This window comes from Carassius carassius, chromosome 46, assembly GCF_963082965.1.
Source record: "Carassius carassius chromosome 46, fCarCar2.1, whole genome shotgun sequence".
In the NCBI taxonomy this organism is placed as follows: domain Eukaryota; kingdom Metazoa; phylum Chordata; class Actinopteri; order Cypriniformes; family Cyprinidae; genus Carassius; species Carassius carassius.
Window position 1 is genome coordinate 20,954,308 of NC_081800.1, and position 24,472 is coordinate 20,978,779.

Here is a 24,472-nt window from a genome sequence, read left to right on the forward strand (position 1 = left end):
CTTGAGGGAAAATTTTAGAGCTTATTTTCCAATGGAAATTTTCTTGGAAGTCAGTGCTGCCTTTTACAGCCAGTTCACTTTCAAATAAAGCGGTTTTACCCTTTCATAAACCTTAAACACTCGAATCGATCCTGTTTGTGCTGTTTTTTATAAGAGGTGTCATGAATGGTTTTATATGATTTTGGTCTAGAAGGAAATAGCCAATGAAACGCAGGTTCATAATATGTTCCAACCCCCAAAAATGTCAATGCACAATGTATTATAATAAAGTTTACCAATGCTTTGCTTCACAGAGGGAGCTCTTCCATGAAGATGGCTTCACTGGGATTGTTTTGACCTGCTCACCCTCTGCAGATTGTATCTTGCATCTCTCTCTCTCTAGTTTTCAAGCACCGCCAGGTAGTTTGTCCCGGTGGACCCCGTCCTCATGTTATCCTCTTCCTCTGAGCTCAAACGCTGTGTTTTCTGTGTGCTCAGGTATGTCAGATTGTCTTCCAGGGGTGAAATTGGGAAAATGCCGTGCTCTCTTTCTTCACTTTGATGTGTCAAGTACGTTCACATCCTTATGGGAGAGTTTTTGTTTGGCTCTGTCAGTATTATTCCCTCACTCCATTGTTGCAGATGGCTTTTCAGTGACACTCGCTGAGAGCTGCCATTGAGAATTACAGACCCGTCAAACAGTGTAGCTTGTCGCGTGGAGTGTGACCCTCAAAAGTGACACAATGTTTGAGCCAATATGTTGAGAACCATCTGAATACACCATTCATAGCCTAAAAAATGTAGCTTGTTATGCTCTGTTTGTAACGATGACCCATATTTTGTCCGAATTTTTGTTGAGCTTGCAGTCGTGGAAGTGTTCACATTTAGTCAAGCATCTGTTTGTGGAAAATAAATTTAGCCCTATATGTGACCTTCTCCATTATTTTGACTTTGTCCATATGGTAAATATCTGGGGCAGGGAAAAACATTTAAACATTAAATGCATACATTTTGGGTAAATGCAAAATTCATTTTCAGTACACAAATACATTTATTATATTGTTCAATATAAGTTAAAGAAAAACATTTGCATTGAAAATATGTAGAATGGTCACGTTTTCCCATCTTATTCAAATATTCGAATATTATTTTACATCCATATATGTGGGTAATGTATTGAATGTCAAAGGAAAGTCTTTGCTTGTGGCTCAAAACATTTTTGTATTAAATTGATTCAGATTTACATTTATATTTAAATAATTAAGACATCAGTTAATAATTAAGTTTAATGCAATGCCTTTATAATATATTGCATATAATTAACAATAAATTAATGCTTAAGAAAATATATTCTTCTCTACAGTTATATTTCTAGCTAACTAATGAGCTATGGAAATTAAACGACTTATAAAAATAAAATGCCTGGTGACATGTCTTAACTGTAATTGTTTGAAGTTCATAATTAAACTGACATAATTTGAAAGCTGACTTTGTTTTACACAAAAAAAAAAATCCATCTCATTGTGACTTTCAACTCCAAATAATTGAGTGCATCGGAAATGGAAGAAATATACAGTAATAGAAATAGAAAGTTTTTTTTCCCTATTAATTAGAGATCTTAACATTGAAGAAAATGCTTTGAGGGAACTCCATTTTTTTTACATGTGATAACCCAGTCATGAGTTGATGAAGTTGTGGCATTTGCGTTCACAAACAAGCTTTTTGGATCCCCATTTAGCATTCAGAGATGATGTATAGACAGGAGCGATATGTAGTTAAAAGAAATCATCGCCAGAGGCTTCCCTAATGATTATTGCAGTGTTATTCTGAGCTCCATAGCATCCCATTTATTTGATATTTTTGTCCATAGCTCGCTCTTGTCAGAGGTTTGAGTGTATGAGAAGTGGTCTGGCAGTTCCAGCGTGCAGCTTGTGACAAATGGAGATGACTTAGGAGTCGCTTTCATACTCACTGCAGGGCAAACTCCCATTTTTTCCACCTAGTTTTAAGCATGCAGTCTGTCTTGCTTGACTGCCGGTGTGCGTCTGTTTGTGTCAAGAAGACCTGAAGCGAGAGGGTGGAGGTCTGAGAGAGGAAGACAGAGAGTGGGAGCGAGTCAATTGCGGAAAGACGACAAGTAGGAAAATCGAAATGAAATTCCTCGCAATGCTCCAAGGAGCCTTCGAACCCAGGGCCAAATCAGATATTGCAAGGAAAGTGGAACAGAAAATGCTTGAGCTGCTATCTGTTGCACAAACTGTCATAATGAAACGTTTACGGCTGGGGTTAGAAAATAGGAGCTTTGAGGCCACTGTCTAGAGACCTCTATGATTAGCCCGTTCTCCCTTCACCTCACTTTCTGAGACTGCCTAGTTCCCAATGCCCACGAGGTGCACTTGTTTTCCCTGTAAAACCCATCTGGGCCGATGAGTATATTTTGTCTTTGCCACACAACATTGTTGTCCCTCGGTGAAGACTACGAGTCTCTGCGTGGCTTTCAGTGTTTTGACCTGCTTCTTCCAGTACACAGGTAATTTTTGCATTTCCGGGATGAGGATTATCATAGTGGGACAGTTGAGCTGAGTTTAATTAGCATTTCCAAGTCCTGCTCGGTTGAAGCATCTGGTGGGTAAAAATGGTTTAGTTGGTACACAAAGTAAGAAGATCTGTTGTTCTGTCTATCATTCTGTCAAGTGTTCTATCTGTTGCTCTGTCTTTATTGTTATATCTATAGTTCTGTCATATCTGTCTGTCTGTCCGTCCGTCATTCTGTCGTTACATTGTTTCGTCATTCTATCATTATATAAAATATATATTTACATGGTTTCAAAATGTATTGAAAAAATATATATATATATTTATATACGTGGGAAGTCGTGGCCTAGTGGTTAGAGAGTTTGACTCCTAACCCTAGGGTTGTGGGTTTGAGTCTCGGGCCGGCAATACCATGTCTTAGGTGCCCTTGAGCAAGGCACTGAACCCCCAACTGCTCCCCGGGTGCCGCAGCATAAATGGCTGCCCACTGCTCCAGGTGTGTGTTCACGGTTTGTGTGTGTTCACTGCTGTGTGTGTACACTTTGGATGGGTTAAAAAATGCAGAGCACGAATTCTGAGTATGGGTCACCATACACCATACTTGGCTGTCATGTCACTTCACTTCAATTCATATTTTGCATTTGTTATATTAATATTATTTGCTCTAAACAATACTTTGTCTAAAACATTATTTTGTCTAAACAATAATAAAATAAATAAAACACTAAGAACTACTACAGTCATTTGTTTTAAATGCTGCAAGTGAATTTAGGCATCATAACATTAAGATCCGGGAGGGAAAATTATATTACTTTGATACTAGGCAAACATTTAAGAATGCATTTGTCATTATGTAAATGATTGATTAACTTTAAAGTGTTAGATGATTACCATTAGAGCTGCACGATATTGGGAAAAAAAGACATTGCGATTTTATTTTTCTGCGATATATATTGCGATATGAAATCTAATCTAATTTTTTTTTACAAACAAAAATGGGGTGAGCACACTTACATTCTCATTTTAAATGATTTAAACATCGACACCATCGTGTCAATTGATTAATGTGCGCGAGGGAGAGAGAGCAAGACAGCGCTCGTGTTGATTGAAGACTGTGAGCGTGCGGCCGGAGCTTGCTTGCTCTCACTCTCTCTCTCTCTCTCTCTCTCTTTCTCGCACTCTTTCTCGCGCTCTCTCTCTCGCACTCTCTCTCTCTTGCACTCTCTCTCTCGCACTCTCTCTCTCTCTCTCTGCCCTGTTAACCCTCTGGAGTCTAAGGGTATTTTTGGGGCCTGGAGAAGTTTTGTCATGCCCTGACATTTGTACTTTTTCAGTTTCTTATAAATACCTAAATGGCTAAAGTCTAATCTCACTGTAATCAGCACATACTTGGCTATAATAATAAGTAAGCTGCATGTATGTACATGATTGTGTTTTTGAGAAAAAAAATGTTATGCGTGGTTAGTGAAAAATTAAAAATGATAAAATCACTTGAATAAGGCAATAAAACACATACAGAACATTGGTTCCCGGGATTTTTGAGAACTGGAGCTTGTAGCCTAGAATTTTTCTTTCTAAATTATGTGAAAATCATCTTGTTTACTCACTTACAGAAAACAATATATTGATTTAAATTTTCTAAGACACTTTTTGTTGGTAAAAGTCATATGCGAGTAGGCGTCAACTATCATGAATATCATTGTGTCATCTGTGCCACTGAGAGGAAGGAGTTACAAGAAAGAATGTAAGGACAAAATAAATCTATATAATTTTATGTTTGTAGTTTATTTAGAATATATTTAATTATCCCACAACATCATTTAATATCCACTTGGGGGAGCAGTTAAACAGTTTATTAGAACAATCAAAGCTGACTTTCAAACAAATTTTTTGCATTATTACTCCAGTCACACAATCCTTCAGAAATCCTTTTAACAATCTGATTTTCTACAAAAAAAAAACATTTATTGTTATTATCATCATTATTATTACTATTAATGTTGAAAAGAGCTGAGAATATTTTTTCAGGTTTATTTCGGGGGGATAAATTGAAAGAACAGCATTGTTTATTACATTTGTTACAGTTACATTTATTTGTTACACTTATATTATTTACATCAAGCTTTTGAATTGGATAGTATTATATATTGTTACTGAAACTTCATAATGTTTCACTTGATTATACATTTAGTCAGGAATTATAGTTTGGAAAAAGTCTTTGGAAAAAGTCTAACTAGTAAAATTTTTACACGTTATGTGAAAACTAGTACAAGTATATAAATGACAGGACTTAAAAACACATGCAAATGATAAACTTTCACTCTAAGATGGTTAAGCTATGCAATTATTCCGCGAATCACATTCGTCAAGGGCCGGGGAGCAGCTGGCCCGTACAGTAAATGAATAACGGATCAACTACGATAGCCTACATCGCACATTCTCCGATGTGATTATCGTGGATTCGTAAATCGCGATATCGATGCTTAAACGACACATCGTTCAGCCCTAATTACAATGGTGATATAAATGACACCATGTGCAATTAAGCATCGTCCAGTACTGTATATATACTGTTAGCACATGGATCTCTCTCCACTTTGAATCTTACCTATGGCTGAAAGATCCTATTTTTGCGACTTGTTATCTGCAGTGGTCAGACTATTTGCCATCTTTGTTGCATAAGCTGTGTCTGCCTGTCCCATGAGTGCTCCCTGAGTCTCTTCCTCCAGGCATGGCTGGGCTCTTCTCAGGGGAACGAGTTGGGATGGACAGTGGCAGTGGCAGTGTGTCGGCCCAGCATAGGCCCAGTGTCGGCCTTCCGTCTCATTAATAAGCCAGTGATTGTTCTCAATCAGATGCAGATCTTTACTTCAAGGGCTGCATATCAAAGGCAGGAATCTGGCGGCTTGTTTATTATTCACAGAGAGACCTAGTTATGTCAAGACCATGCGAGTGGAGCTTGTAGCAGCGGCAGGGGTGAGTGGCGGAGGAGATGCTTTACCCATGGAGAGCCTGAAAGATTAAAAAGGGTGGAGGCTGAGACATGCCTGGCACTCCCCAGGGACCGTGCGTAGACTCCCCTTCTTCCTTTATTATTTCCTCCTCTTCTCTCGCTCACTCCGTCTTTCCCCCTTATCATTTAGTCACCGCGATGCCGCACATGACAACACAAAGACCGAACAGATGCGACATTGATCTTCAGCGTCTCCAGCTGGATTATACCCCTGGTTTATTCAAGCCATTCAAGCATGCAAAGACCAACCCAGCTCCTGTTTCCTTGTCTTATTAATGATGAAAGTCACCGGGGAGTGGGCATTGGGTCCCCGGGAGCCGCGCAGTGGCGTGCCATCATCATGCCCATAGGGACTGTCTGTCCGCAGCTGCTTTGGCCGGCGTCCTTTAGCAACAGGAGCAGCATGGCAGAGAAAGATGATTAATTTCACAGAGTAATCTGTCATGCTGATCAAGCCCAATGAGATTGTGTGTACCAGGTTCTGTTCTTGTCGGCAAGATGCAGACTGTGAAGTCCGCAGGTGCCATGGGGAGTATTGGATGCCCTCCAGAAAAGGGTCAAAGAGGCCTTCAGAAGTACTGCAATATTGTACTCGATATAGCATAGTTGTGCTAAATTCAATGTTGTATAATTGGTGCACTTTTCATACATCGGCTTTTTTAAGGCTTTCAAAGTGTGTGTGTGTGTGTATATAAAGATATTTAGTTTTGAATAGAAAACAACAACAACAACAAAACTATTAAAATACAATAAAATGTAAAAAAAACTAAACAATAAAAAAGTATAGATACACATATATTACTAAACATTAATTTTGAAAAAAGTAATTTTGATATTTAAAAATTCTAGATAGATCTATAGGTAGATGGATACTATTTATAAATAAGTTTTATTTATTTTTTAAAATGTTCATTTATAAATATATTATTATGTACTATTTACAAATTTATATTTTCTTCATTATATTTTTATTTTTATTTTTAGTAGGTTTTTTAAAAATAACTTTTTTCACCGAATTTTTAAACAAGGCTTTGTCCACCGAGAACAAAATTGCTGATTGTTAGAAATTATGGTTACACTTTATTTTAAGGTCCAATTCTCACTATTAGCTTAATATTATCTGTGAATTTTGCCTCAATAAGCTCCAAATTTGCTGCTTATTAATAGTTAGTAAGGTAGTTGTTAAATTTAGGAACGGGGTCAGATTACTAAAATATGATGATGCAGAATAAACAGTGGTGGAGAAAGTACTTGAAAGCCACACTTACTGTAAGTAAAAGTTCATAAGTCTTATTAGAAAATTACTATGGTAGAAGTTAATCACTGTTTAGAATATTACTTGAGTAAAGTATGTGATTGTATATTTATTGTACTTAAGTATAAGTTTAATATTTTTTAAATATTAAACAAATATTGAAAGTACAAGTAACTTCAAAATAAAAAGGAGCAAATCATTATAAACAATTGTTTGAGCAGCAAGATCGTGTTCAGTTTTAACTCTTTCTTCCATTTTGTATCTTTGAGTTACTTCATCTTGTCCGAAGACTTTCATTCTAACATAAGAAAACAGTTTTTGCAAATATGGAATCTGCCTGTGAAGTGCCATTTATATTCATTTACACAGATTGTTTAATGCAGCTCAAAGGAGACCTGGATGCATTTAACCAAAAGTTACAAATGCATAAATAATGTTTTATTTTAAACATAAAACATTGAATATTGATATTTGAAAAGATTTAAAACATGAAAAGATGTGAAATTAAATTACTTTTTGAAAAGAGCTCTAATGATTTTTCATTTGCAATATTATAGCTAAATTTCCTCTGAACACCCAATTGAGGATGATGTGCAAACGCTGAGGTCAAACTCCACCAGCAGCAAAAAGTGCCCATGGAATAGCCAGCATGCTTTCAGTCCTGCATTTCAGCTCAGCATCCTTTATCGATTATATTCCAGTGCGTTGTTGTCAAGACACGAAACGTCCGAGAGCGACCTCATGGTCCGCACATTATCCGTGGCTGAGAGGGCACTAATGAAATTGGATTCAGGCTCATCTGGAAAGTGCCCTCCTGTTTGATTTAATTAGCCAAATGTCTCCTCTCCCCATCCAAGCCGGAGTTAAAATTATTTTCAACAACGTTGAGTTGATGGGTCGCCACAGTCACCGGCAGAGAAACGCCTGGGTTTCGTGACAAAACTTCTTTCAATCATTCACTCCACCAAAGCTCTCATAGTATTTCAGTATATACTGAAATTAAAGCTGCCTGCGAGGGACAACCTTTCTTTTGCTTTTCTTTTTTTCTATTTCAAGGCTTACATAAGAGACAGCCGTAAGCTCTTTAATGTCTAGGAGAGTTTATCAATGCACCGACTGTTGACCTCATCTATGTCATAAGGTCACATACAAATTCAGATGTAGCTACTTTAGTGGAGATGTTGATAAAATTGAAAAGGTTAGACCTGTTTCAGTTTGTTCTGAAGCTGTAAGGAGTGACCCTTCAGTGAACCCTGGTCCACCTTAATTATTGTTCATCTGTAGACCAGTATTAAAGAAGACTGCAGGGCTCTGTTTCTTAATTTATAGCTTCCTATTTTAGGTTATTACCCAATGCGCTCATTATGTGCAGTCTGCTGCAGGAGGCTAGACACAGTTGCTTCTGTCCTGAAATGATTCTGTCATGACTTAACTGTAATGGGACCATAAACATAAGAAGACAATGCAAGTAGCAATCATGGAACATATTCATCTATTAAGACGGTATGAATTCAATATTTGTTTTGGTATGAATAATGTGAGTACCGTATGTAGATAAGTCATCACCATGGACATTCAATTCAATTCAAGTTTATTTGTATAGCGCTTTTTACCATACAAATCGTTACAAAGCAACTTTACAGAAAATTATGTTTCTACAATATTTAGTAGTAGCTTATAAGTGGTGACTGTCAGTTTGTGCACGTATGACAGGATTTTTAGAAAAAATAATTAGTTTAACCCAAGCTAATGAATAAGAATGCACATTTGATCAGATTGATCAACTACACTAACAATCTAAGAGATACATTATTCGAATGCTTGGCGAAAGAGATGCGTTTTTTATTCTGGATTTAAACAGAGAGAGTGTGTCTGAACCCCGAACATTATCCGGAAGGCTATTCCAGTAGAAGGCTAGTTAGGTACGCAGGAGCTAAACCATTAAGGGCCTCATAGGTAAGTAATGATAATTTGTAACTGATATGGAACTTAGTAGGTAGCCAGTGCTAATTGGGGTAATATGATCATATTTTCTTGACCTTGTAAGGACTCTACCTGCTGCATTTTGGACTACCTGTAGTTTTTTTATTGAAGAAGCAGGACAACCACCTAGAAGTGAGTTACAATAGTCCAGTCTAGAGGTCATAAATGCATGAACTAGCTTTTCTGCATCAGAAACAGATAAGATGTTTCGTAGCTTGGCAATGTTTCTAAGATGGAAGAATGCAGTTTTTGTAACATGGGAAATATGATTTTCAAAAGACAAATTGCTGTCTAATATAACACCCAGATTTTTGACTGTAGAGGAAGTAACAGTACATCCGTCTAGTTGCAGATTGTAATCTACAAGATTTTGTATAGTGATTTTTGGTCCAATAATTAATATCTCTGTCTTATCCGAGTTTAATTGGAGAAAATTATTTGTCATCCAATCTTTTACATTTTTAACACACTCTTATAGCTTAGATGATTTAGAAGTTTCATCTGGTCTCATTGAGATATATAGCTGAGTATCTTCAGCATAAGAGTGGAAGCTAATTCCGTATTTTCTAATAATATTACCAAGGGGCAACATGTATATTGAAAATAGAAGGGGACCTAGGACGGATCCTTGTGACACTCCATATTTTACTGATGATAAATGAGATGACACCCCATTTAAGTAAACAAAATGGTAGCGATCAGACAGGTAGGATCTAAACCATCTTAGAGCCTGCCCTTGAATATAGGTGAATCATCTTTTATCAGTATGCTACAATTTTCTGGACTCTCTGTTGACCTCTGTGATTGAAACATGAAACTACAAGTTACATGTTAGAATATTTTTTTTCAAAATGTATTCAGTTGTACTTTGGCATTGCTTTTCTACATAGATTAATCTGATGGTTTGATGTATGTAATTTTGCATTAGAATTTAAATTCATGTATTTTAAATATATTAATATATCAAATATAGTTATTTAAAATATACATGCAATATTTAAAGATGTCAGTAAACTAAATATAGTTATTTAGAATAAATAAAAATAAAAACTATAAAATAAACTATATAACTTTATAAACTATAAATAAACTGTAAAACTATATAACTGTATTATGTGTGAATTATAGTTATTAATAAATTTATACAATATTAATACAAATATTAAAAATCTAAATATATTAAATATTAAAATATATATAAAAATAAATATTTAAATAAAGAAATGTATTATATATATATATATATATATATATATATATATATATATATATATATATATATATATATATATATATATATATATATATATATATATATATATATATATATATATATTGAGAATTGGAAGTTACACTATGAATTAAGCATGAATTAGAAATACTGAAATCATATTTCATTGTAAAGCATACTCCAATAATCAAAAAATATATTTTCAGTCTGTCCTGTGATCCAGGAAGTGATTGAACATGGCATCTAAAGCGGAGTCAGTAGCAGCAAGCCTACAGACTACGGTGTATTGGGATTCAGCAGTAGTCAGTGGGGAGAAATGGATTTGTTTGTTTTTTCACCCTCCAACTTCCATCTCTCCTGACACCTTTATTGAGGCAGCACGAGATAGAGAGTTCACTAGCTCTTCCTGCTTCTTCTGTTAAGCGAAAGATGGGCCATCTGCCAAGAATCTGCTTTTTGAAGAGTCATTGCACAATTACGTCAATCTGCACAACTCTGAAAGAGGGAGGAGAAATGCAGATGGCGACTCTTGCTCAACCTTGAAGAACAATTATATATGTTTAGCCCATTTAATCAGCTTCATATGGTGGAGAAACTTGCAGGGGAGTTTGTTAGTTGCATTGTCATGCAACTTGAACATTGTTAAACAGGTCCAAAAATAGCAATAAACCAAAGCATAGCAGTGGGCAGTATTTTTTAGGTTAGTCTTCCATGCGGCTATAGCATCTCCCTCCTCTCGTGTGTGCTCCTTCACGGAGACAAGGGAAGATCCTTTCTCTCTGTCTTCCAGCTTGTGTCCCACTGCAGGAACTTTAGCTTTCCTTGGCAAGAGTTCTAGAAGGTTTCGCTGAGGGAGAGGTTATGCTGTCCTTAAGCTGTTATCTGCCACTACTTCATAATGAACTGCGTCCCGTGGAAGTAATGCTCAATGAAGTGATGGAGGCGGAGACGGACAACAGACTCCAACTCCCACATCATAATAGCAAACCAAATCATAATAGTTGTCATGAGTAGGCGTATTCCCTATTTTAACATCATTTTCGCTATTTGTGTTTTAGTTTAATAAATATTTTGATTTATTAATTATGCTAAATATTCAACTGCCAATAAATATTTAAATAAATTCTGCAGATTTTACATTTAAAACCGTTACAGAAAGTGACAGACTGCTAATTCTGTCCATGCCAGGCATGACCATTTTTTTTTTGTCCATCTAAAATGTTGTTCTGTAAATATGGCAGTTAACATGTGGTCACGTCACGCAACTTTAGGTTTTAGTTAAAGAACAGAACTGCTGATTAAGTTGGCTCTATTTTCAGATGTTTGTAGGTGTAATTTTAGTTCTCTTGATCCGGCTGCTGGTTTTGACCCAAATAGGCCACACTGTCGACTCCCAGGTGTGGGTGGCTGAAAACTTCCTGCAATTCTTTCGCTCTGTGATCTGGTCCTTTGTGAGCGAAACCAAACTGCTTTATTGGCTTTTATGTTTTTGTAAGTGGGTCATCCAGTGTTCTAGTGTACTACGGTGCTGCAGGTGCTCTCTTCATTAGCGATGGGGTGGTGTCATAGGGCCCAGGTAATGCACTCCCATGGCACTCTGCGAAGGGGACAGTCATTAATCAGCTGGACACGGTACAAGAGCTGAGCACATCATTAGGCTCTGAAACTCCACAGGATGTGGGGGTCACGCTCCCCTGACCCTCCATCAATAGGGCTGGGGAGGGGGTCTTAAAGGAGGTATAACTCTGGGTGATGCTAGGGTGGGCCAAACAGAGGAAGGAAGCAGAAAGAGAGGCTGCAGTTATTATTGACCAAGATCCATTAGTTTAGCATCAGTTGAGGGCAGAGTTACTTCCATTGTGTCAATGTGAAGGCCACAGAGTTAAATTGCTGTATTATGTAGCTTAGAGAGACGCCAAACCAAAAATCTTTTGACAGTTTTCAGTAGGGCTGGTCCGAATGCCATTTTTTGAGCTTCGAAGCTTAGGTAGTAATCAACATTGAATATTCGAAGCGAGGGATGGGCTGAACATACTCTTCTCTCTAATAAAGGCAGGAATCTTTGTGTGTGTGTGTCTGTCTGTCTGTTTGCATTTTTATGTCAAGAAAGTTCATCCAATGGACTTCATGCATGGTGGGTTTATTGCTGCAAAGTGCTGTGTTGCATTTTGGAGCTATATGGACACGCAACATGTTCATAATTAATAAACTTTTAATAAAATACAGAACAGCATGAGCTGGAAGCGGCGTACCTTATGCGGGAAGGGCTTATATGCTCCGAGAATGGACACTGCACTAGTGGTACAAAACACACAGGTTTGTTAGGAGCAATACTTAGACAAATTGTTATTAGACTGGGCTACTGTTCGTTTTTTTTCTTTTAATAGCTGCCATTTTCGCAAGTATTTTCCAAACATATTAAGTGCATGTTTTTATCATGTGTAAAATTACTGATTAACATGGAGGATAAAAGCAGCTCGCTTATAACGGAGCTCTTTGGAATGTAATACATATGTGTCAGTCGTTGCCTTGGTTGTGTAATATAAACAGAAATCTGGACAATAATCAGATATTTCTGTTTTTGGGACTCCTTTTTTTATCTGATATCTACTTTGTTCAATAACAGAAAAAAAGACAACTCTTGACGTGAAAAATAAAATCAACAGAAGGCGGCAACAGGTATAATATCAATAAGCGCAAATGTTTCCTCCACAGACCAAACTGCCTCACATTTTTTTTTCTAACCGTTGTCTAACCGTGCCGAGAATGTTGCTTGAAAGAGCGCATGCGCTCTGATGTAAACAAGCACGCATGAGAAGCACATGGAGGAACACGTGAGAGACGCGCTGAATGAAAGCACATTCACACTCTGACAGCAGATGGCGCTAAAATGCAGCCCTTACCCTGTAAACACAGTAAATAAAGCAGCAGTTACTTTCTAAACCATATTTAAATAATTTTAAATAATCATTCAGATTTGTGTTTTCCCTATAGTGTTTATTACAGAGCCAACTACTGAAATATTTAGACTTAATAGGCTATTTATCTTCAAACATTCAATTATTATTATTATTTTTAATCTGGACTAGAAAATCCCCTAGAAATTGTTTGAAAGTGTTTTGATCTTTTATTGTTCATTCACATTTTACATTATGGCTTCATTAGTTAACATAAACTGCCAATGAAAAAATTATTCTGAACATTCATTAATCTTAGGTATTCCAATATTTAATAACACGTTAAAATTGAAAGTTGCAACTGTGTTATTTAATGAGCTAACATGAACTAAGACTTGTATTTTTTAACAAAGATTAATAACTTCTATAGCAAATGTAGCTATTGCTCATTGTTTAGCTGTACATTTTTTGAATGAGCACTATGCGATGTCCGAACTGAATACACTATATTTTATGTATTGCACTGTATTTTATGTAAGATCATTTTCTATTTTTAAACTGTCTTAAATTCATTTTAAGTCTTCATGACTTTCTTTTAACTTTCTTTTATGTAAAGCACTTTGATTTACCATTGTGTATGAAATGTGTTATAAAAATAAACTTGACTTGCCTTGAATGTTAATGCATTAATTAAGGTTAACTAATGAGGTCTTATTGTAAAGTGATACCTATTGGTTTTTATAGTTCTTTTGCACTTTAATGTGTAAAACATTTAACTTTTATATATTTTTCTTTATTGCTTTGTTTTAAATATTTAGTTATTTTTGTTATAAGAAAAAAAGTTATTTAACCTGTTATACTGTATTATGACCACTTTTTTAAAACAAAATTTCAATACCGTGATAATACCGTATACCGTGATAAAATCATTATCAATTAACCGCAACAGGAAAATTTGATACCGGCATATGCCTATTTGTGATCGTGCCGCGCCATACCAGGCTTACGTGAAAATACAACTGTAACAGTACCTGGCAGTCCTTACAACCGTTCGACACGAAAACCCGACTATTTTCAAGCTCGGCTGAAGACTGTTTCGCAGGGGATGCAAGGTGTTAAAAAGAGAAAAAGATTATTTGAATCTCAAAATTGAAAACCAAATGCCAACCCACCGAAATAATATTCAGTAATATAAAATTTTGCTCCAGCCCTAGTTTTCATTATAAACCCTTTTTTTTTACCTTCTAAAAGCCAGATTGCTGCACAAAGTGATCAGCCAATCAGATCACAGGCAATCCAAGCAATGTTTGATGTGTATTCAATGTGTCTTCTCTATTTCTTTCAGATTTTGGTGAACTCCATTACCCAGCCTGCACTGCTGTATGAGAATGTGGTGGTGAGCGAAGGGAACCCAATTTTAAGGGACATGCTGTTCAGCCCTGACCATCAATACATCTACACCCTCACAGATGAAGAGGTAAGACTTAAGGAAGTGTGCTGTTTGACATTGATGTTTGACAGGTTTTGTTTGGCTAGAATGTTCTGAGGAGCCCAACGGACAAACAGTGTGGTTTGGTCATGCATCTTAGTCCCCAAAGACACCAACTAGAGAGGAAAGTACACATAAACCAAATGAAAGTGCAAGTGAAGAGACACTCTTTTCCAAACACTCTTGGTTGAAATGCCAATAATGGTTTTTTACATTTATGCGTTTGGCAGATGCTTTTATTAAAAGTGGATTATGTTGCATTTAAGGTTTACATTTTATCAATACATGGATTCCCTAGGAATCGAACCCATGAGTTTGGAGTTACTAGTTACATTCAGTACTGTTTAAAATACCAGAAATGTTTACAAGGGCACTTTTGGTGGCCTTTTCTGAGTCATCTGGTCCAACTTATCAAGTTTATTTTAAAATAAAAATAAAAAGAATTGGGGAAAAAACTAATGGTTGTAAAAATATAATTGTATTTATATTTAATTGAATTTGTTATTACAGTAGATCATATTATATTTTACTTTTAAACAAAATATAGACAAAAGGATTTTAAAACTATTTATTAGCTAATTTTTTTCTAAAGAAAATGAAGCCTATTTTCACAGTCTTTTTTTGTATAGAAGTTGACTTTTGACGTTTTGCAAATAAATCTATATGTAGGCACAATTTACTGTATATTTATTTTCAAACTAATTTCAAACATTTAAAAATGTCTTTATTAAAAGATTTTTAAGATGATGAGTAACACCAACTTTTGACTGATAGTGTATACAATAGCTGGGTTGGACTTCACTTTTGTGAGTGTATGAATATTGAAAATGCTGCTCTATTATTACAAAGAAAAAGCTGTTCATGATGTGTTTTATTCAGTGTGCTGTGTGAAAGAGAGAGCCTCGGAACGTCTCCTGATTGTCTGCATGTGATATTCGACACTGTGTCGTCAGCCCCCTACCCACTTTTCCACACACATACACACAAGCAGCGGCGCCTCTGGTGATTCACCACTTATCAGAGAAAATTGAGGAAGGGCTTCTCTGATCTTTTCTGATGGAAAAAGAAAGCGTCCAAACCCCCATCACCTCCACCATCCACCTTTTCATTGAGACCGAGGGCTGGAGAATTCTCTCTCTCCTCTTTTTGTCCTTCCGTCTCGCTCCTTTCTTTGTTTTTCTCTCGCTCTTTTCTTCGTGCTTTCATGTTCTCCTCACTAAGGGCTGATTGGAGTGCTTCCTGTCTTCCTCTCATTAAAGGGCATTTCCTTCATCGCCATAACCCCATTCGCTCTCCGCTAGCCCACACCGCCTCTGATTAGAGCGCTGCATCACAGCAGCAGGCTCAAAAAAAGCCATGAAGATGCATCATCGGCCATAATTTGCACCAGCACCCTTAGGTATTCATGGCAAACCAGACAAGAGAAGAATGTAATCACCCTCACAGTGATTGTGCACTGTGCTATGCTATAATGTTGTGCATTATAAAGATTGTTGAATGCATTATAAAGCTATTCTTAAATGTCTTGATGTATCTCTGAAAGCCTGTCATAAACATATTTTATATATATGTATATATGTTTATGTACATGTTTGTGTGTATGTATGTATATTGGGATTACCTCTACATGTTTTTGTGAGATTCACCCTATAATTTGTGTTATAATCATATTTTGTCATAAATAATTGAAGCAACAGTAAAAATACATTATAATACTTACCTATTCATGGCTACAACTAAAAGAGTCTAATGCATTATGGATGGATTGTTATGCTCTTTAAAGTTGGCCTCATAAATAGGTAAGTATTACAATGTATTACAACAGCTTTCATTTATTTACAAGAACATGCAACTTATTCTAAAGCTGCATTAAGGATGCATTGAGAATACATTAAATATACAGGCTTTATTCACAAGTGTTACTCAATATTCATTTCCCAATAATTGATCTTTGGCAAACAAGATTTCTTTAGACACTGAAGAGTTCAAATGCATGGCATAAGTAAACTGAAAGGAGAAAATGTCCAGCCATATGGGGGCTGACCTCGAATCACTCTGTAATTTACAAACTAAGCCCAACTTCTGACCTTTAACCTCACCCAGACCCTTAGATGTAAGATCTATTGTCATTTAACGTGGCATACAGCTGTATTTTGTAGGAGACTCTGAACGGAGCTATGCTGACAGTGTTAGATGATTTTGTCTCTCCTTTGAATTTATTTACTGTAATGGTTCTCAGTACACACACACACACACACACACACAGACACACACCTACCTAGACATACAAAAACATGTTAGCTGAACCAACACTGCAATCTATCAGCGCTTGGCAATAATTTTTTTTAACATAAAGTATTCACGTCTTCAGATGGAAAATGTTCTGTAATTGGTATAGATGGTTTCTGTATGAGTGCCTCTGATACAGGGCAGCATGTAGATTGCATGTTGAGAGGACGGGCTTCATAACCCTTCAACACATTAACTTAGCGCAAGGAGTGTTAGACTAACATTCTTTAAATGGAGCTGTGTGTGTTCGCTCTGCGCTCGGACTGATATTGATTTAAGTGCAGCTGTAAATGGCTTTGTTTGGAAAGAAGGTTTTATGGAGGAAGAATGTTTGAACTATTATACAAACGCGGGGGAGGAAGTGCCTCTCTCACAGGAAGTTGTGTTCATAGCACTAGCGATGGCCACACAGAATGATGAACTGTTTCTCTGGAGGTTGAGAGGCATTGTAATAAAGATGAGAGCAGTGTTGTTGTGGTCAGCGTGCGGCTGAGAATGGAAAACCCTGAAGGTCAGATCATAACTATGCATGGAAGGAAAGCAGAAAGACAGGCTTTGATTTCTTTTTACTTTCTTAATAAATAATAATAATAATAATAATAATAATAATAATAATAAATCATTACATTATGTAGCACTTTTCTGTTTTTCTAAGCACTCAAAGGGCTCTATATTGTGAGGGGGTATCTCCTCCTCCACCACCGGTAAGCAGCATCCACCTGTCCCTGGTCTTTTTATGCAAAGATTGTCAGTGCATGTTAGTCACTTTCTGCTGATGTAACCAGTGTTTGGGGATGCTAGACTTTTCTATGCACTTGCAAAGGCTGTCTGAATGGCATTTACCATATTGTCAGCACTGTTTTTATTAACTAAAACTATTAAAAACAGTTTTTTTTAGGTAATTAAAATTAAAAGGTACATAACATACACAGTTTCACCTAATCTCATGTTAATCTTGAGTACCTATAGAGTAGTACTGCCTCCTTCATAAATCCAAAATATCTTTAGTTTTATCATATTTATGAAAGAAAAATGCAGCTTTCCGATTCTCTCTGGAAAAAGCTGAGCTCCTGGAGGCGTGCCGTGGGCGGAGCTATAAAACTGATGTTTCGTGTTGTTCCCATTAACATATATCACTTATGTGCTGATTTCCATCAAAATACAGAAATCTGATGTAAGCAGTTTTACTTACATGAATGGGGTCTTTTATCACAGTAACCGCTTCATGTTTTAATACCAAACGATGTGCAAATCCAGTGTCGACCTGGGCCTTGTTTATAAAACATTCGTCACTCAAATGACCAGAACATACAAAGGCACTTGATACGCTCCGTTGCTGCCCCGGAAAAACAAACTGCATCCACTGTTCATGTAACGCTGGGTTCTTTGGGAGGCTGAACACGGTAAACTTTCCCTCACATCCAAAAACACACTTATTTGGAGACATTCTCGAACAAATCCTATGCAGCACTGTCGACGATTTCCCGATGAAGCGCGTTGATGTGCGCGGTCTCGCTCTCCTCTAGTCAACGTGTTTCTGAGAGAAATGCTCATATAAGGAGTTCCACTCTCGTCTACGTCATTAAATCCACGATTGAAAAAAAAACAGCCGAAACTTGTACCAAATTGTACCATTTTTGGCACAGAAATTGTGTCATTCTTCTAAATTATTTTTTAAAACTTTGGGCATGTTTACCATGAGAATCCATCTCATTTAACATTGTGAACAGCTCTGAATACATGAAACACAATTGTATCCCCCCTTTAAGCTGAAAAAAAAAATATTAGGTGAAAAAACAAAAAAAAAAGCAGCTAAATTACATAAAATAAAGTACTAAAATGACAAAAAACTAAAACTGGGAATTATTTTTTTTTAAAGCTATATGAAATTAAGTAAATAAATAAAATGACAGCTGAACATATACAAATTAAAGTTTTTTATTTTTTTTATTTGTATGTAATATAAACTAATGTAATAGTGCACAGAATATATCTGTGGTATTCTGCTCTGAAAAAGACCAAAGTTATATTTATAGTGTAAGCTTATGAAATTTGTTTTATCATCCATTAATGAAATATATTACTTTTATTGCTTAGAAAGCAGTAGCACGCCTCTCCTCAACAAACTACATGATTTGAGATGTCTATTCATCTATAGCCCCTTTCACACTGCACGGTGGACCCCGGAAATTGCCGGAGCATTGCTGGGTCGCCTTCTGTGTGAAAGCAAACATGTCCAGGGATGGGAAACAATTACTATAAATCACCTGATTGGGACAGTACGTGAGATTGTGAATTTCGAAAGTGATTGTGAAACTAAAAAGCTGGCGCAGCATTGTGATGTCTATCAGCCATCGGTAATGGATGATGGCACCGTCTATCGGCCCAACCATGTTAACAACTTTACATGGCAGCTCAATCTAATGTTAATCTAGATAAATGTGTGGTATTGGTGGAGTGTGAACTGTAGCATGCATGCGAAGTGGGCATGCTGTGATCTGTACTGTATTTTTTTTTATTTTACTGTAACAGAACCTCCCCCCCCCCCCCCCCAAAAAAAAAACACGCTAAGATTGGCACGGGATTTGTCTTTTTTTTTTTTTTTGGATGATGGTTTATTGTGTCCACCTGCAGATTTGTGCAGTTTGTTCTGCAGATGCTGGGGTGAGTTTGGACGTACAGGATGAGCTGAATGAGTTTCACAGGCTGCTGTCTCTCTGTTTGTAGCCGCTGCACACCAAGACCCAGAGGACCGAGCGAAAAAAAGAAGTGGAAATTAATTGGTTTGAAGCAATTTGTTCTTTCTTCTGTCCTTCATCTATCTTTTTTCTTTTCTTTCTCCCCTCTCTGTTAAGTGGTCCTCCTCCTATGGAAGAAGGAGTCAATGGGAAAGGTGCCCCAGGGGTCATTTTCTTTCAAATAGTGGGTCCTCTTTCTCCCTCTTGCTCCGTCTCGCTGAGATATTGCCGACTCTTTGAGAACTGACAGTAGTCGTGGGAGATAGATTGTGATTGGATCACTTCGGCTTCCTTGAAGCCATCTTTCATTAATTTTTCTCTCCCCACATTCACTTCTTTCCATGTTTAGCGTAATCTGAGGCATCTCGCCATCTCTCTTGTCAACAGCACCAGCTAACAAGCCTCCGTCACCATCTCTCTTGCCTGAGTCACACATTTTTTCTCCAGGTTTTATTATGTTTGATGAGGTCGATGGCCGATGCCTGGCGTTCTCTCACAAAAGACAGAGATGTTATTGTTCCCCTTTGAATCTAGAGAGCAGAAATTTTCAAGACAATCCGTAAACACAATCACACCGTAATCCAGCCCACATTTTAATATGTTGGCTTCCGTACCCCAGGCTTACAGAGATATCCCACCACATTAGAGAACAGACCAGGACCCCAATGTTCAATAATATTGCTGTTTCTTCCCCCCGTTTCTTGATGAACTTGGGGAGGAAGCATTGTATGTCATCCATGTCCTTCTTTTCCTTTGCTCCCTTTGTTTTTTTTTTCTCCATTTGTATCTCTACCTTGGATAATAGAAACTGCAGACGGAGGCGCATGTTGTGCCTCAAACATCAAAAACTCCATTTCATCGGGTTGACAGAACAATTTTCCATTTCCCATATTCACATTCACTTAATTAAAAGTTGCTGATAGCCCCGGCATCTCTCTGCCGCTTTGGGGTCCGGGAAGACATAAAGCTGTCCTGTACTAAGCGAGAAGAAACTTCGATTAGCGCTAGCTTGATTTAAACAGCGCTCATTGCTGTATGGACGATAAAGTTTACAACATTTATCTGAGGCTGGGAGGAATTAAAAAAAAAAAAATTATATTATAAGTATTATTATATAATAATTATCATTATATATTTAAATTTTTAAAATATTTTTTAATATATTTTAAATTATATTTCAAATATTTATGGATTTGATGATTTTTTTTTTAATGCACATTTTGGTATGAAATATACCATTTACCCAACTTCCAACAGCGGCACTTGGCTCCATCAAGTATAATGCCCAGTGTGTGTCTGCTGTGGGAGCATATGTGGGTTTGAAAGCATGTGTGTATGTTTGTACATGCATATCACTCCCTCTGTTAGAAGCGTTTGATCATAGCGACAGTGCTTGTATTGTTTCCTCACATAGCTGCACCTCATGGCCTCTGTGTAACACAGTACATGTCTCTCTCACTCTCTGAAGGTCAGTGCTCTTCTGTACTGCTCTATCAGAGAGCTGAGAGGAAGTATCAGCTGGCTGTAATCTGATTTGTGTGGCGGACGTCTTAATATAGACAACTTGACAAGACGGAAGGAGAAACTGCCAGCTCTTCAGTTCACTGTGTGTGTGTGTGTCAAGGTAGTTGTGTATGTATATGCTTTCCATCACAAGTTTGGACACACTTCACTGAATTTATTTAATAACATTTAAATCTGAAAGTTTATGCTTAAATGCTTGAAATAATTTTATAGACTGATATAAACTGTGATGACATAAATTGCTTGTGTGTGTGTGTGTATATATATATATATATATATATATATATATATATACATATATATATATACATATATATATCAGACTGTAAAATAATTATATTATCTATATAAAACCCTTGTGCCATATAAAACTATAAATATAATAGTAAACATGAGCCAAATGTTTTCTACTTTTCCTGCATTCAAGCAGCCACAGAAAATTACAGATTTTATGAATTTTGTTGATATTAAATTATTTGAACATATTTTTCCACTTTGCAGATTTTAAGTTAAATGATTTTGGATACTTACTTTTGCCATTAAAACCCAAATTTTCAACATTATTTTGTATTAATCTTATAAACCTCATGAAATAAAAGCCCTGCTTAAATCAGTCTAAGCTACGCCATTATGTATCATTATATATATTTACATTTTTAAATATAGTTTTATTACCTTTATTATAATTGTTTTTTAAAAATATTTCAAATTATATTCTAGATTATATAATAAATATTTATTTAATTATTCATTTTCTTATTGGCCTAGGGCCAATCATAAAAACCTGTTCCCTTTTAATATATGCAGCTTCTTAATTGAATTTACTGTATGTGTTTCATAGTGTTAAGACTTTTAAATTGTGGAAAATAGTAACAATGGATGTGTATGTGTGCTACAGTTTTGACTGGTAAACAACTACACAGGGGAAGACACTTGGAGCAATTAAAACCAAATCAAAGTTCATCTCTTTATATAAGCCATTTATGGCTTTCACATAATCTTAATTTTCATTCTTTTGCTAGTTGGTCTTCTCTGATAGCCTTTTCTTGCCATTCTGTCATTTTACAACACTTCATTTGTTCTTTTTCCTTCTCTCCATAATTTTACTGAGGAAATCATCCAGACGTGACATAGTGACCAAGTGAGCCATTCTAGAGCCCAGATGTTGCCATGGTGATATCCATAAACCATGCACAGTACAGACACACACACACTTATACACAAATCCTTGAATGTGTGCTTGTATTGATAAAGCGAAGCTTTATTGAGCTTGTAGCTGGAGACTCTACCGACATGTAGCAGTGAGTGTTTACGCTCAATAACACACTGCACCGTGAAGGCCGTTTCTTCTCGCATATTTGCCCTGCAAGAAACACGGGAGGAATTTTGAATTTGAATTAGCATTTGACAGACATTTATTGAAGGTGAAATAAAGAAATGGATAAGACCGAAATACCAAACATTTATTATGTTTTATTATTTGTTTATCACATTAACAAGCCATTGCTTTATATAACTCGGGCAAAAGCTGCAATTTAAAACTAATTATAGAGTAATTTAAGTATGTAACCAAAATTGATCTTAAACTATGGGCTGTAGATTATATCTGTGTCTAAGTCTGTGACAGATATGATGGCAGGTCTTTAGCGGCAGTGACATATGGTTCCATCCGAGGGGGCGGAGTCTGACTGTCAGCACACAATGCTAATTAGACATACTGTTGATTATACTGTCGAGTCAGTGCCTTGAGAAGTATGTTTGATGTAATAAAACAATGCTTTTGATGGTCGTTTGCCACTTTATTAATGAAGACAGTAAAAAGAGAACAGGAAATCGTTAGAGAGAGAGAGGGAAAAAAATGGCCAGATGCGAACCCACATGTCCCAGTTTCTTTAATAAACCTCCTGCTTTATCAATACCAGGCCATTAATAGGCCATGGCTCATTAAAGAAAAATAAATAAGTAAATACATTTTTCAAAATAATTGGAAAGCCATCTATATAATGTTTCAGATTTTATAATGTTTCAAATGAAGCACAAACATAAATCCTATTCATTGAAAAGGATTTCATGATTTTATTTATAAGTCTGTTTTGACTTTGAAACATTTTCTTTTTTATATTTTTATTCTCTCTCACTTTATATTTTTTGCTTGATATGCAAAGGTTTTGACAGCAAATTGACAGTAATTACATTTAGAATGTCACAGAATGTTGAATGTTTTAATTCTAAATTGTTTTTCGAACATTTTCATAGAAAAATTCTGAAAACATTATCATAGCTTCCACAAGTGAAAAACCGCACGAGCAAGAAGCCACAAAAGGTTGTGCATTACCATGATTTTACCGTCGTAAAGGATTGTCTTAAGCAGAAATGCCCTGCCTCAATTTAGCTCATTGCTTTATAAAACATTTTGTCCATAGAATGTAAAATTTTTACAGATGCCAAGCAACTGAAACTTTGCATATTATTATATTTCAATGACTTATTTACATTTTCTTAAAGAAAACATGTACCATACCCCCAATGCGATAGCTAAGCAAGGTTAATCTGTTCATGGAAATGATCTAGACAGTGCTATTGTGTTGTGCTATTAAATGAAGTACCGACACTTACAGCATAACATATAGAGAACACACTCCCCCTTCAAAAGTTCGATACAATAAATGTACACAAGGTTTATGTGAGTTACAAAATAAGAATTCACAATCATTTTTTTCTGATTAAAACAAATAAAAATGTAAGCAGACAATACAATTAAATAAAAATGAAACAAATAAAGACTTGGTAAAAAAGATCTGATGACAAATGGTGACCAACTTGGCATATCATTACATTTCAGTCGATTTGCAGCCACAGGTGTGAATATTTAGACTACATTGGCTTCACACAATAACTGGAAGTTCAAATCTGGTGTTACAGGTGTGTTCCATCACTTATATGGCCACAGATGTTGTGTCCCAGGATGCCGTCATGACCCCATCACCCTGACTCAGATTAACCATAGACATATACCCCACAGGGCTTTCATTGGTTTGATGGCTGTACATAATTTATAATTGGTGGTGGAGACATTCTTTAAAAAATGGGACCTATATGAGCTGAGCTTTACTTTTGCAGCTGTGGCTCTGGAGCAACAAGTACTGTCACTGTGTACCAAGAAACGACCTGCAAATGGTTTTGGCTGCATGGAATCTTTCTCTTTCTCTCATTCTCTTTCTTTCTCTTTCTCTCATTCTCTTTTTTTATCCATCCTCTCCCCCTAGGCTATGTCTGGCATCCTGGCCTAGATCTATGGTTTAATCTGCCATTTCTTCTTTTGTGCATGGCCAAATGGAAGATAGATGAACAGGGAGGGCTTAGAAGGGAGAGTTAAAGGAAAGAAAAGTCCTCCTAGTCTAGAAAGCTTGCTTTTTGTAAATTAGGCTGTGTCATTTTGGTGGTGGTGGGGGGGGGGGGGTGAATGACCTATTCATTTTCCGTGAATTTTCCAAATGTGCACTTGCTCTCTGAGGTGTGTGTGTGTGTTTTGAGGATGG

The 24,472-nt window shown here is 36.4% G+C and overlaps 1 protein-coding gene across 4 annotated transcripts in view; it reads left to right on the forward strand.

The window, feature by feature from the left end:
* The window catches only part of LOC132129724 (plexin-A1-like), a 221,246-nt gene that overhangs the window by 98,336 nt on the left and 98,438 nt on the right, over positions 1–24,472 (forward strand). For all 4 annotated transcript variants that reach the window (XM_059541422.1, XM_059541423.1, XM_059541424.1 and 1 more), the window contains one exon: positions 14,239–14,370. In XM_059541422.1, coding sequence (XP_059397405.1) covers positions 14,239–14,370 — 132 coding nt within the window. The remainder of the gene's footprint in view (positions 1–14,238; positions 14,371–24,472) is intronic.